The 15,590-nt window shown below is 35.9% G+C and overlaps 1 protein-coding gene across 1 annotated transcript in view; it reads right to left on the reverse strand.

Annotated features, from left to right (window-relative positions):
* Window positions 1-15,590, reverse strand: part of METTL14 (methyltransferase like 14) — a 40,497-nt gene that overhangs the window by 7,183 nt on the left and 17,724 nt on the right. Inside the window, exons 6-10 of the mRNA XM_027543734.1 lie at window positions 14,906-14,996; window positions 13,388-13,529; window positions 8,310-8,402; window positions 5,959-6,075; window positions 4,310-4,520 (exon numbers count right to left, since the gene is read on the reverse strand). Of these exons, the coding sequence (XP_027399535.1) occupies window positions 4,310-4,520; window positions 5,959-6,075; window positions 8,310-8,402; window positions 13,388-13,529; window positions 14,906-14,996 (654 nt within the window). The remainder of the gene's footprint in view (window positions 1-4,309; window positions 4,521-5,958; window positions 6,076-8,309; window positions 8,403-13,387; window positions 13,530-14,905; window positions 14,997-15,590) is intronic.

The following is a 15,590-nucleotide window of genomic DNA, read 5'->3' on the forward strand; positions in this document are numbered from 1 at the left end:
AAGGACAGAAACAGTATGGACCTTACAGAAGCAGAAGAGATATAAGTGGCAAGAATACACTGAAGAACTGTACAAAAAAGGTCTTAATGACCTGGATAACCACAATGGTGTGATCACTCACCTAGAACCAGAAATCCTAGAGTGTGAAGACAAGTGGGCCTTAGGAAGCATTAATATGAACCAAGCTAGTGGAGGTGATAGAATTCCAGCTGAGCTATTTCAAATTCTAAAAAGTGATGCTGTGAAAGTGCTGCACTCAATATGCCAGCAAGGATGGAAAACTCAGCAGCGGCCACAGGACTGGAAAAGGTCGGTTTTCATTCCAATCCCAAAGAAGGGCAACGCCAAAGAATGTTCAAACTACCACACAATTGCACTCATTTCACATGCAAGCAAAGTAATGCTCAAAATCCTTCAAGCTAGGCTGCAACAGAATGTGAACCAAGAACTTCCAGATGTACAAAGTAAATTTAGGAAAGGAAGAGGAACCAGAGATCACATTGCCAACATCTAGTAGATCACAGAAAAAGCAAGAGAGTTCCAGAAAAACATCTACTTCTGCTTCAATGACAACACTACAGTCTTTACTGTGTGGATCACAGCAAACTGTGGAAAATTCTTAAGAGATGGGATACCAGACCACCTTACCTGCCTCCTGAGAAACCTGTCTGCAGGTTAAGAAGCAACTGTTAGAACTGGACATGGAACAACAGACTGGATCAAAACTGGGAAATGACTATGTCAAGGCTGTACATTGTCACCCTGTTTATTTAACTTATATGCAGAGTACATCATAAGAAATGCTGGATTGGATGAAGCACAAGCTGGAATCAAGACTGCCGGGAGAAATGTCAATACCTCAGATATGCAGATGACACCACCCTTATGGCAGAAAGCGAAGAGGAACTGAGAGAGTGAAAAAGCTGGCTTTAAGCTCAACATTCAGAAAGCTAAGATCGTGGCATCTGGTCCCCTCACTTCATGGCAAATAGATGGGGAAACAGTGGAAACAGTGACAGACTGTCTCCAAAATCACCGTGGATGATGGCTACAGACATGAAATTTAAAGACACTTGCTCTTTGGAAGAAAAGCTATGACAAACCTAGACAGCATATTAAAAAGCAGAGACATTGCTTTGCTGACAAAGGTCTGTATAATCAAAGGTATGATTTTTCCAGTAATCATATACAGATGTGAGAGTTGGACCATAAACAAGGCTGAGGGCCAGAGAATTCATGCTTTTGAATCGTGGTGCTGTAGAAGACTCTTTAGAGTCCCTTGGACTGGAAGGAGATCAAACCAGTCAATTCTAAAAGAAATCAACCTTAAATTTGGAAGAATTGATGCTGAAACTGAAGCTTGAATACTTGGGCCACTTGATGCAAAGAGCCAACTCACTGGAAAAGGCCCTGATGCTGGGAAAGATTGAAGGTAGGAGGAGAAGGGGATGAGATGGTTCGAGGGCATCACCAACTCAATGGACTTGAGTTTGAGCAAACTCCAGGAAATAGTGAAGGACAGGGAAACCTGGGGTGCTGCAGTCCATGGGGTCACAAAGAGTCAGACATGACTGAGCAACTGAACAACCACAAATATCAGAAATTATACTAAAGGTTTTCTTAGTGGCTCAGTGGTAAAGAAACCCCACGCCAATGCAGGAGACACGAATTTGCCCTTGATCCTGGAAGATCATACATGCTGGGGGACAACTAAGCCTGTTTGCAATTACTGAGCCTGTATTCTAGAAACTGCGGCTACTGAGGCCACATGCCAGAACTACTGAAGTTCTCTTGCTCTAGAGCCTCTATTTCACAAGAAAATCCACTCAAATGAGAAGCTTGTGCGCCATAACTAGAGTAGCCCCTACTAGCTGAAAAGTCTGTGCAGCAACAAAGACCCAGCACAGCCAAGAATAAATAAAAAGAAACATTTCTTAAAAAGAAATTACATTAAATATAGACTTGACTCGTAGCTCAGTTGGTCAACAATCTGCCGCCTGCAATGCAGGAGGTTAGTGTTCAGTCCTTGTGTTGGGAAGATCCCTTGGGGAAGGAAACAGCAACCCACTCCAGTATTCTTGCCTGGAGAATCCCATGGACAGAGGAGCCTTGCGGGCTACAGTTCATGGAGTTGCAAGAGTTGGACATGACTTAGCAACTAAACCACCACCACCACCACCACCACCACCAAACAATTCAATTAAGGGACTTCCCTGGTGGTCCAGTGGTCAGGATTCCACACTTCCAAAGCAAGGGGCACGGGATAAATTCCTGGTTGCGAACTGAGATCCTATGTCTCTCAGCCAAAAAAAAACAAACAACAAACATGGGAAAGGGAGCAATCAATTATTTAAAAAAAACCCAATTCAAAGATAAAGATTAAATCTACCTATTTAATGAAAACTACCTGTGTTTGATCACAAGAGGTATGTTAAAGGATATGGAAGACTGAAAATAAAGGATGGAAATAATATGCAGAGCAAACACAAACCAAAAAAAAGCTGGAATCACTGTAATAATGTTAGATGAAGTAGGATTTAAAGTTAAGAAACTGGATTAAGAAGGACAGTTCATAATATTAAGAGCATCAATCTACTAGGAAGGCATAAAAGTCCTACATTTAAATACATCTAATAACAATCTTGAATAGACATAAATTCAAAACTGACCACCAAACAGAACCACAAACCCATAATCTTAATAGATTTAAACATACCTTTCTCATAGAATAGTTAAAAAAAATCAGTAAAGACATGGCTGACAGAAACAACATACACAAATACTACAACCAACAACAAAAAATTTACATTATTTTCAGTCATCTAAATTCGGTCAAAGCAAATTACAAATTAGTGGTATTTTATGATACATATTATTTGACCACAATATTAAGCCAAAAAGCAATGATAATTGACAACTTTAGCAATGCAATTCTAAATAACAAACTGCCAGGAGAAAAACCATTAAACTTTTAAATACAGAAAACATTTTCTCTAAACCTAAGCCACAGAGAAAAAACATTTCACACGCAAAATATTTCTTTGTAAAGAGAATGCGCTTTTATTTTTCTCTTTATCATTTTACAGAAGTTTATGAAATTTAAGACCAGTTTCTACAAACAAAGATATTTCTGTGTTCACTAAAGCACACCCACAGAGAATAGCTGACGAGTCTGGGGTGGAGGTAGGAAGAAGGGATCCCATTATACCTACCGCAACTTTAAGGGTTACTTTTTTTAGAATGAACATCAGTTTCTTCTAAATTCTTAGGTACTTTGAAGGCCAATTATTCCACTGTACCTTCTTCAACTTTTACTTTGTATAAAATGTAGACTATTTAAAATAAATAAGATCCTGGCTCCTTTCAGCTTTAAACAACATTTCTAGCACAGGTAAAACTAAACAGGTTGATTTTATATACTGTGATTGAATGATGCAATGTCCTTAAAAGTAACTTTTATATTTTCCGAGAAGAAACAGAATGTATAATTAGTTCAACAATACTTTGTAAACAAAAGCTGTGCCCTCTGAAAGAGAATTCCAGTCTGTAACAGCTTAATTATTTTCTACTCATTTTTTTCAAAATTGTAAATTCACATTATACAGATTTAGTAAAGAAGTTAAAGTTTTGATAAAACAGTATCATGATATATGTAAGGAGACAAGCCAAGTACTAACAAGGCTGAGATATACCATATATTTCACAAATGTATGGTTATTTTCTATAGGATCATTTGGTTAGCAGACATTTAGTGCTATCTAAAAAGTAAGACATTTTGTTCATGCCAAAAGGTCCTTGAAACCTGAGCAAATCTGGTCTCTGCCAAATGATTTTGGACAGGGCCAAATATCAAGAACCTTTTGGTGTGGACCAAATGTCCATTATGCATTTCTTCAACACAGTATTTACTTAATAACCTAAATGCTGGTTCAAAAGAAGAAAATAATAAGATAGTCTTTGCTTTCCGTGAGACTGCAGTGCTAAAGAGATTGACTATAAACATGCCCAAATGATTCTCTAATTCAGATAATAGTAGTGCTATGAGGGAAAGAGTGGTGGGAGGTCTGGACAGTACTGTGAAACTGGCTAATTTAGGCAGTGTTGTGAGAAAAGGTCTGTCAGGATGAGAATGATAGGAAAGAGGACCCTGAAAGAGTACTGAGACAAGACTGAGCTTAGTATACTTGAAATACAGCAAGAAGAGGGGTCAAATGTGTCGTAAGCATTTTATTTTACAAAGCACTGTGTACTCTTTCTTAACATTTATATCTCAAGGAACTTTTAACATTTCCCCCCACTGAGATCTTACCTGGTCGAATTGTACTATCTCTTCCAAACAGATGAAGGCGTCTTCTACCAAGACAAAAATGTTCAATTATATGAAAAATTTCTACAGGCTTTTCTATATTGCCAATTTCAGGTTCTTCTGTGATAATCAAGTCAATATCAACATTAGCATGAATGAAGTCCCCGTCTGTGCTACGCTTTACAGTTCCTTTGATCCCCATAAGGCAGTGTTCCTAAGTAACAATAAAAACAGGCCAATTAATCTCTTTTCATAAACAGTCATATTGCACAACATTTCACATTTCAAATTCCAAAACAATATTCATTTCTCTGAATCTTTGGGATATAGTTTTATGGGCAAAAACACAATAGGAAAAACCTGGATCTCTGGACCTTTGAAGATTGGCAGGGAAGCTAGACATTAAACTCAGGGCCATCACATTTTAGATAACTGAGTCAGTGACTGTGGGATCTTTTCCTCTGCAACTCTTGATAGTAACTTGTTTCCAGAATTTATGGAAACATGGCACTTGAGTTCAGAATCTGATGTTACATCGGGCCTCACATGCTGCTGCTGCTGCTAAGTCGCTTCAGTCGTGTCCGACTCTGTGCGACCCCATCTGTACACAAAGTGTAAGCCTTTTCAAATGGAGAGAAGACTTTAAGCAAGGATACAAACTTAAAATACTCAACATACATAAATGTGAAAGTCAAACAATTTCTTTTTTTGTTATTTTTTGACGTCTATTTAATCTGGACAACATGGTAAAGTTTAAATAAATTTAATCTCACTAGACTCTATGAACTAATAATAACAAGGATGGCTTGGATTCCCTTCAAAAAGAATTTCTAGCCCAAGAAAGACTTCAAAAAGACCCTCCCCCTGAAGCTCCCAGAAGAGTGAAAGGCTGGAGGACAAACTGTTGAACCCTGATAACTAGGAGGGCGGTTCTATGAATCAGAGGTTCTCAGGGCTTCTTGTTCAGGTTCTTATGTAGAAAAAAGAAGGGAAAGTGAAAGTCCCTCTGTCCATGGAATTCTCCAGGCCAGAATACTGGAGTGGGTAGCCTTTCCCTTCTCCAGGGCCCTTCCCAACTCAGGAATCGAAATAGGGTCTCCGGCATTGCGGGTGGATTCTTTACCAGCTGAGCCACCAGAGAAGCCCAAGAATCCTGGATTGGGTAGCTTATCCCTTTCTCCAGGGAATCTTCCCAACCCAGGAATCAAACTGGGGTCTCCTGCATTGCAGGAGGATTCTTTACCAACTGAACTATCAGGGAAGCCCAGAAAAAAGAAGGGAAGAGGAGAGAAATATTCATCTCAGCTGGCCAGCTATGAGTCTTGCTGCCATTTCTTTTTTCTGAGTCCAGAGAAAGGAAAAAATATGGGGGTCAGAAGTACCAAAAGCCCACATCTGACTGAGAATGACAGTAGTATAGGATATACTATACTACGGGAATACACAGTAACTTCTCCAGCACAGCACAGGCTTCTCTGAGTGAATAAAATTTTTTAAATGAACTTGGCTGTGTTACTTTAATGCTCAATGCCATCTGTGCAAGTCTGAGAGAAGAACCTTTCCACCAAAATGAATTAAACAGCATGGAGTCATTTGTAAAAGCTTGAGAGAAAATAATTAAAATATAGAGAAGAAAGCAGTAAAGACAATACCTTTGTTCTCTGGAAGACGGCCTTTGGATCTAAAGTCTTAGTTTTCCCAGGATTGTTTTTATTGGTTTTAATCCAACAAATATCTTCACATCTTCTGTAACCCCACTTGCGTAAACACTAGAAATAAGAGAATTTTTAAAAAATCCTTAGCTAAAGGAAATAAACAATACTTAATCAACCAGCATTAAAAACTTCCTAGAGGTTTGAGACACTAAATTCCAAGATGTCATAGTAATTTTGTATTACTGTAGAAACAGAAAAAAATACTTGTCTTTAAATATACAGCCATTATAAAAACATATAATATCAAAACATGGAAAAGACTATATAATACTCCAATTCTTTATACTACCTTCCACTGTAATCAACAGAAAGTGACTTTTAAATAAGAGAACAATCAGCCCTTCTTTAATCAAAAACTAATTCAAAAGGTAAATGTTCTTGCCACCTCAATTTTCTATCTTCTGATAAAGCTAAGAACTGTTGAGAAGTTCTAATCAGTAACTTCCTTTCAAATGAGTCTTGTAAAATGTTATTTTTATATATTTAATACTAAACCTCAAAAATCCAAAGACTTACAATTGTCTGTATATTTCTTTATAAGATAAAACTTTACTTTAAGCTTTATGTAACCTAGACAATAGAGAGGTTTGAATCTTAGTGTCTTAGAATCTGTTATATACGAACATATAACAAAAACCAACTAAGTGAGTACCCAGAGTAGCATTTTGAGCCCTACCATATGTAAGTGTTGGCTAGCTGCTGGGATTAAAAACATGAGTAAGATATAGTCCTTACCCCTAACTGACTAAGCACAAAATAGGAGGAATTAAGTAAATTGTGCAGTGCAATTCTGTTGGCACTATGATCAAGTACAAAAAAGACACAGTGCAGCATAAAACATATGAACTTTTCATTATATAAACTGAGATACACCTCAAAATGGAACTTAGATTTTTAACTTAAAATCTCAAAAATCACAATCACTATCTGTTCCTGTTGCCAAATATTTGTTTAGCACGGGATATTCATGAAGTATCACAAGGGCCTAAATCCAACATGCCCTAATCAACTTAGCACAAGTTCATGAGTATTTCTCATGCTGTATTATTTCTGTAATGATTTTGGGCCAAAATCTGCTTTCACTAGTATGATAAACTGATGCATAAACAAATAAGATAAAGCCTCCTAATCAATTTCAAGCTAATCTGGGGGGTAGGAGAAAAGCCCAAAGCTAGATATTTGATCTAAAAAGGGTAATATACCTATAAAATGCACCAATATACCTATAAAAACATATGGTGTGTTTCTATTTTCTTAGATTTTTTTACAGCATCTTAGGGAGATACCAGCAATAAAACAAGATTCCTAGTATACAATTTTAGTCTTACCATGGAGTTAATAAATGACAGAAGCAATGATGTGATCCAACAATCTCAAACTTGCTATTTATACAAAAAATACAAAGCAACTGCAGAACTTCAGGATTTGAGCACAAATTTACCTCAATATAATCTTACTTAAATTCTTCACCTGTCAAATGGACACCTCCTAAAATTACCAGGATTAAATGAGATCTTGGTAGTATATCAAGTATTAATAATATGTCCTAAAAATGTAAATATTATCCCATAACAAGTGAGGAAACTGAAACACACAAGAGTAAACACCTCTTTACCCAAAGTTTCACTGCTGGATAGCAGATCTGAGACCAAAACTAGCCACAAAGCTACCAGTATTAAAAAAAAAAAAGCTTTTAGTATTTTGTTTCCATTTAGAAATTCAAAATACTCCAACCAAAGAAACAAAAAAAGTTCCGAATATGATAAACATAAGGGACCTAAAATAAACTGAGATAATAAATGTCTTTCTCACTCTCATTCATCCCTTCAAACTATGTGTCCTAGATGCTGTGTTATTTATTCAACACGATTTGGCTTACATTTGGAATTCATGAGATAAGGCTACTCAGAAGAATACATTTTAGCTACTAATAATGGACAGTATACAACAGTAAGCTGCCTGTTTCTGAGCTGCAATTCAATTTCAAATCTCTAAACTGTTCTCTTCCTGCAGTTGTAGTAAATCGCAGTTTGATTTTTCATCCTGAAAGCTAGTTAACTGACTAAGGGGTACTGTCTTTTACATATTCTTTTTATTTTTTTTAATTTTTAAAATTTTTTACATATTCTTTTTAAAACAGTTTTTCCTTCTGAATATTTGAGTACTATTTAAGAAATGAAGAATAATGTAACAGTAATCTTCAAATTTTTTATACAACATACTGTTGTTTCTTATGAATTATAAAAAAACACTTAAAAAAAAAAAAAAAAAAAAAAACACCATCTTACCACTCTTCCAAGGTCCAGTCCTTCCCCAGAACCACACCAGAGAAAAATAAATGATCGAGGTGCTGCAATCTCATCAATTTCTAACTTCATAATCTGGAAGAAACCAAAACAGTACTGCACTCAAGTATCTTGTTTCCCATTTATTCTAAATCCAAAAGAACAAGCACTGAAATTTATCAGGACTTATAGTATATGTTTATATAATACTTATAACATATGCTTCCCTGGTGGTTCAGATGGTAAAGTGTCGCCTGCAATGTGGGAGAAGTGGGTTTGATCCTTGGGTCAGGAAGATGCCCTGGAAAAGGAAATGGCAACCCACTCCAGTACCCTTGCCTGGGAAATCCCATGGATGGAGGAGCCTGGTAGGCTACAGTCCATGGGGTTGCAAAGAGTCAGACATGACTGAGCGACTTGACTTTCCTTTTCACTTATAGTATATGTGTTCTTTAAATATACTAATTTTCATTAGGAAATACAATGGAAAATATATTTTAAACTTAAAATTTGTTCTTATCGGTTTTTTCCTGTATTAATACAGCTGTATTAATACAGCTGTATTAATACATCTGTATTAATACAACTGTATTAATACATCTGTATTAATACAGATGAACACATGCACATAGATACACTTGATTTTATATGAAAAGTTTATAGGAAACTATATTTATAGAATTATGGAATTTTATAAGGTATAGCTTTAGAGCAAGCTGTTACCATTTACAGAAAAAGAAACTGAAAAGAAAAGGGATTAAATTACCTCAAAGTTAGGGGCAAACTTAAAATAAAACATAACCACAAATGTTTGTAGAGGACATGGTTTCCAGAAGAACAATTCTAAATAAAATAAATCAATATACACATTTCATTGTAATGATCACTTTAGGTCTGAAATGTAAAAAAAATAGTCTATAATTGTTGGCTTTGTATGTGTTGAGTATCTCAATTAAAAAAAAAATCTTTAATAATTAAATCTCTACATTTGGGGACTACCATAGTGTGTATAAATGACTACAAAAGCAATCATTTTATATGGTATTCTTATTCTACTACTTCCTTATTCTACAGCTAACAAGTTCCACGGACCATGGCTCAAGCTAGTACTTATTAGTTACATGTATTAAGGAAATTTTAACTTAAAGAAATTTTTTTTCCCTTAATTTTTTTCTTTGACCACACCTCATGGGCATGTGGAACCTTCCTAACCAAGGATGGAACCCACATTCCCCACAGAGGAAGCGCAGAGTCTTAACCACTGGACTACAAGGGAAGTTCTTTAACTTTTACCTGAGTGCCTCAAAACCATATCACCTATAACTTATCTAGGTAAAAGAAACATTATTTGAGGATGATGCATGCACGCATGCTAAGTCGCTTCAGTCGTGTCCAACTCTGTGTGACCCTACGGACAGTAGCCCACCAGGCTCCTCCATCCACAGGATTCTCCAGGCAAGAATACTGGAGTGGGTTGCCATTTCCTTCTCCTGGGAGCTATAAATAAGCAAAAGATGGTGCCTATGAGAACTTTCCAAGCTTTCATAAACCTCCCTTTTAAACTTGCCGATAATGGTGACTACTAGATCCCTTAAAATAGAGAAAAGGACTTCCCTGGTGGTACAGTGGACAGGAATCCACTTGCCAGTGCTGGGGACACAGGCTCGATCCCTGCCCCCAGGAAGAATCCACACGCCGAGAGGCTGCTAAAGCCCTTGTGCCACAACTATGGAGTCCAAGAGCCTAGAAGCCACTGCGATGAGAAGCCAGCGCGCCACATCTAGAGAGGAGCCCCTGCTCGCTGCAACTAGAGAAAGCCCTCAAACAGCAATGAAGACCAGCACAACCAAAAAGAAATTCAAAAAGAACAAAAGGGTCCGCTCTTCATCAGCAGCCTCTGGAGAACGGGCTCAAGCTAGATGAGCAGAAGGGATTTTAAGTGGCAAAAGGAACGCAGGTCCAAGTTCACGGAGAATTACAGCAAAGAAGGCAAGATGCAAAAGGCAGAGGCCTTGGGACACACAGACACCCCACCAGCTAGTCAAGAGGACACAAACGCATACTTTTAGTCTGTGTAACAGGAATCCTGTTAATCGTTTCTGAGCAGAAACCCCAATCTGTTTCCAACACAGAGGAGACTTTAAACCTAAATTACCATAGAGTGGTGTTATCTATAAAAATCCATCCCATAATTGTGGGAAAATTTTTTCTTCCTTTGCTGAAACTTTTCATGTTGCTCTGATTGAGCCTGAGTAATAGAAAAAAGCTCAACTTTATGGCCAGAGTCAGAGCAGGCATTATTAATTGGCCCAGTGAGGGGATCCCATCTAGTAATACCACAGTGACCTGAATATGACTACAATTTTTTTTTTAAGTAAATTTTTTCAGGGCCAACCAGGATGACAGTGGAAATAAATTACAATAGGCATAAACCTATTCAGTTTTACACTTCCAATTTTGTCTTGATGTAACGCCTGATCTAATATTCTCATAAGAATATGAATAAACATTAATACGCACAGACACATATATATGCCCACACACATTTATACATGGCAGAGCTAAGGTAAGTGATGGCACACAGTGAAGAACAGTAAGCAAATAACTCTAGACATTACACTTATAAATACTAAATATTGGTATTTTAAGTAAGTGCTTATATTCTTAACTAAAACCCACTGACCTCCACTGACGTGAAAAAGAATATCTGAGAAACTCACACACTTTTTAAATTTATATTTAGCTATTGGCACTTTCTTTAGGTTATTACTACATAAAGGTTAAGAGCTTAGAGTTCTTACGGCTCCGGACAAAACTTTGCAATATGCATATAAAATAGAATTTCTTTATTACAAAAACTCTATTAGTTTATCATACAAAATTTAAACTCTTAGATTTCACTGACCCAATCTTAGAGATGGGCCAGAGAAAATAAAGTTCAACCTAACTACTAATCATAGACATAATAAGATTAATTTTTCAATTTTCTTTTGCCTAAATTGAAAAAGATTATTTTCTATATTAATTTTGATGAGGAAAAAGAGATATTTCTTAAACACTATCAGAAAGATTATTAACTTGTAAAACCTATCTGGAAAACCTCTCAGCCCTAAATATCAACAGCACTACATCTTTAACCTTAAGTTTTGGGGATACTATATATTTCTGTGTTTCAACAATAAACACAGATTATACTTATCAGAGGAGAGGAAAAACTTGTAAAATAAAATAAACATGTAAATAAATGTGACAGAGGTATTGAAGCTGATAGGAAAAGCTTTAAGGAAGAAAAATTGAAGTCATACCTTGAAGAGTAAGTAATACTAACAATAGTAAAGACTTAACTCAGAAGGGGATATGCAAGGATTCAAAGCAGATTCCTGTGAAACATCAGTTTACAGAGTTTCAGTCCATTGCCTTCCTTACCTCTCTTCTGTGTTCAGCGCTTTTGATCACATGTTCCTCCTCAATTAGGGAAGTTCTTTATGTCCTTGGCTTCCATGACATTCAAACTGTCTTGATTCACCTCACTCATCTTTTCACATCTTTCCTATGTGACTCTTAAATGTTAAGTTTCCTGAGGCTTTACTGAAAATTCACATTGTATCCTAATTGAGACACTATCTCAAGACACAGTCGTTTATTCTCATAGGTTTAATATGCTAACCCTTTAAAATCTGTCTTTTGAGATGGCCAGATCTTTCTGTTAACTTGCATACTCCTATTACAATCTCTACTTGAATGTCTCTCATATAGCTCTAATCAACACATTAAGCATATCCTAATCTCTCTAATCCTGCTCCTCTTCTTAAACTGACTCTCTGCCAGTGATAACTGAACCCATTTATCCCAAGACTCAAACTTCTGCGCATCCTTACCTCTTTCCCTCATCCCAGTCACTAGATCTCACCAGACATACCTACAAAACATTACTGAATTTATCACCTTTCTGTCCTTACTACCATCACCCTAATTCAGGGAACCTTCATCTCCTAACCAGACTACTGCAACAGTCTTCTACCTGCTCTTTCCTCTCCAGTCTTCATTTGCTCTGGACCATCCTTCTCCACACACTAATTAGACCATTTTACTAAACTGGTTAAAGCCCCTCAAAGATTCCCAATGCCTTCAGGATAAAGTCCAAGCTTCTAAGAAGACAGCATCTCTAGACAGTCTCCATCTGTGTTTCAACACAATCAACATACAGACAGACCTTCATTCTCACCTCTTTGCCTCCTGCTCTTGCTGTGTCTTCAGCTTGGAATTCCTAGCCCAGCCCATTCTCAGTGGCCAATTCTAGCTAATCGGTTCATGCATCACTTTCTCTTCATGTCCCCCAGCTTCCTCAACTTGGTCAGGTTTTTTTTCAGATCAGTTTATGCAGTCCTCTATTACTGAACTAACAAAATGATACTGAAATTATCTGTTTAAGTCATTGCTTATCCCATTCAACTATGTGCTCCTTAAGGCCAAATACTAAGTCTCATTCATCTTTGAATTTCTAGTACCTAGTTGCCTAGTACAGAGTGGTACTCAATAAATATATATTTGCTATTTTTGTTATTGACCAATAAAAACAGATTACTTTATGTAACTCACTGAAGCTATCAGTTTACTTTTATTTAGGAAAACAGAATTTTACTGCAACTGTATAAGATTGAGATTATATATACTTTAAATCTATTATACTCTAAGTTCTTTAACGAGTAAAAATTATGCCAATATATATATGTGTGTGAATACTCTGACATTCACTGAAACTAATCAAATACAGAAAGCTATCAACCATTCAATCTGTTTTTAGATTTATTTCTAGCTTTACATCCAAGGACTCTAAGATTGGAATTTTAAGGCTTCTACAGACAACTTACTTATTCCCTGCTCAACTTCTGCCTCAAAAAGAAAGACCAAAGATACTATAATATTTGTTACTGTACCTTACATCTTCAGCCATAATATATAGTATAAATCTATATTTATAATTCCTAAAACAGTATTTATAATATTACTCTCTGATCAAATAAAGATATATTCATTTGAAAAATAAATAATTCATTACAATGTAGAAAGTTTCATCATACATCATCCCAAGTCCAGCATTTTTCATTAGCAGTGATGCCGGTCTCTCTGTAATATTCTTCTAAAGGTGGTTCAAGAAGAATCACATCAAATTTGGGTGTCAGTTCTCTGATGTCAAAGGCTTCTATATCTGCTTGTAAGTACCTATTTGATTAAAGCATAAAAAGTAAGAGATTACAGATGGTAATAAAAAAAAGTTTCTTAAATATTTCCTAATACTATTTCAAAGTCATCATGAGCTAATAACTAAATACCTTTTTATGGAGGAATCTCTCCTCAGTATAAACAGTAAAACAATCTACCACTGTTCTTCCTGAGGAGATGGATAGAATCATACTGCAAAGGAAAACCATGATCCCACAGGAACATCCTGAGTATAAACCTTTCCCATTTTTTATACTGAAAATCCATACTCAGATGTGTCCGAGTCCCTTTCCATTATCATCATAATACTTCGAGGAATATCATTTTTCCTGCAGTTGTCTTTTAGAAAAATTGCTTTGTTTTATATTCCTCCATCTAAAAAAGTTTCTAAAGATAGACATAATTTTCTTTTGCTAGTTTGTTTGTTAGCAATAACAGTCCTTTCCAGCCACCTAGTATAAATTACTACTAGCCTTTATTTAATGGTTATTTCTACACAGTACGAAGGTATTTCAAATATAAATACACAACACTCTGGGGCTTCCCCGGTGGCTGAGTGGTTAAGAATTCACCTGCAATGCAGAAGACCCAGGTTCAATCCTTAGGTCGGGAAGATCCCCTGGAGGAGGGCATGGCAACCCACTCTAGTTTTCTTGCCCACATAATCCCATGGACAGAGAAGCCTGGAGGGCTACAGTCCATAGGGTCGCAAAGAGTTGGACACAACTGAAGCAACTTAGCATGCATAAGTTACTTTAAATGTAAAATATTTCTAAATATGATCAATATTATCCTGTTAAATTTTTTTCTACAAACTCAGTTACCTTTGTGGTTCTTCTAATCATTAATAGCATACATTTTAGCAAATTGTTAAATGTATAAAATGTTCAAAGTAACCTAAAGAGTCTCCAAGTTTAAGGATTATACAGTTTTTGAGGGAAACATTATTCTGTTAGCAAAGGTTAAAATGAATTTTTGTATTCCAAAATGTTAAGAATAGTATCCCTAGATGCCAAGTTATAATTTTCATTTTCTTATTTTCTCTCTCTTAAGTTTTCTAACTTTCTTCAATAAGTAATTTTTGAGAAGAAAAGATACTTAAAAACATTTAAAGACAGTTAAGAATACAACAAATCAGATTTTCTAAGAAAAAATACTTAAAGACACTCTAAATTATCTAGTAAACTGAAAACAAATAAAATGACAACCTACTGTGTACTCAGTGCCAGAGTATCAAGCTAATACATTTCGCTATAAAGAAGAAAGAGTGTGTTAAACCTTTCAAAGATGCTGAATTTTTTTCAAACTTCAGAAAGGTTACATGACAAAAAGACTAATATTTTAACCCCGTGTTGGGAACAAAAAACCCCACTTACATAGGAGGAGTGTTAGATTTAGCTATTAACTCATCCTTCAGTCTGATGAGCTCCCGCAGTTTAGGGTATTCTTCAAATCTGTCCGCCAAACCTGGGGAAGAAAAATAGTAAATTCCAAATTTCAATACAATTGAGTATCAGTGAATTCAAAGGTGATGAGCCTGTTCAGGAAAACAAAATAAGACACAACCAACTTATCATTCTCACATCCTTTGTAAAAAAGTTAGTTTTGAGTATTTTTAAATACTTCATAAACACATTTTATACCTAATGACCCTAATTTCACATGTAGGCAAACACATGTTTTAAAGGCCAGATGGTTTTAAAGGCCAGATGGTTTAAGTCAATTAACCATTTAATTTTTCAAACTTATTATATTAAATAATCTGCTTAAAATATCAAGTTTAGACATTCTGTTCTCAGGAAAAGAAATTTTTTTTTATTCATGCTTTTTTCCTTTTATTTTTACTAAAAAAACAAAAAGCAAAAAAACAACTCTCCCAAAGATCTAGTGACTGTTCAGTTTTCCCTTAGTTTGACAGTCAAAGTAAAGAAAATGAAGATTTCTTATCCTTACTACTGACGATCTTAAATGGCTTAAATTATGGACACAATCCCAGAACAAATCAAGGCAGGAAGATAATGAGTCCCTGTTAGTTGATCAGCTCTCACTTCACTCACTCTG

This window comes from Bos indicus x Bos taurus, chromosome 6 (genome assembly GCF_003369695.1).
Source record: "Bos indicus x Bos taurus breed Angus x Brahman F1 hybrid chromosome 6, Bos_hybrid_MaternalHap_v2.0, whole genome shotgun sequence".
Classification (NCBI taxonomy): domain Eukaryota; kingdom Metazoa; phylum Chordata; class Mammalia; order Artiodactyla; family Bovidae; genus Bos; species Bos indicus x Bos taurus.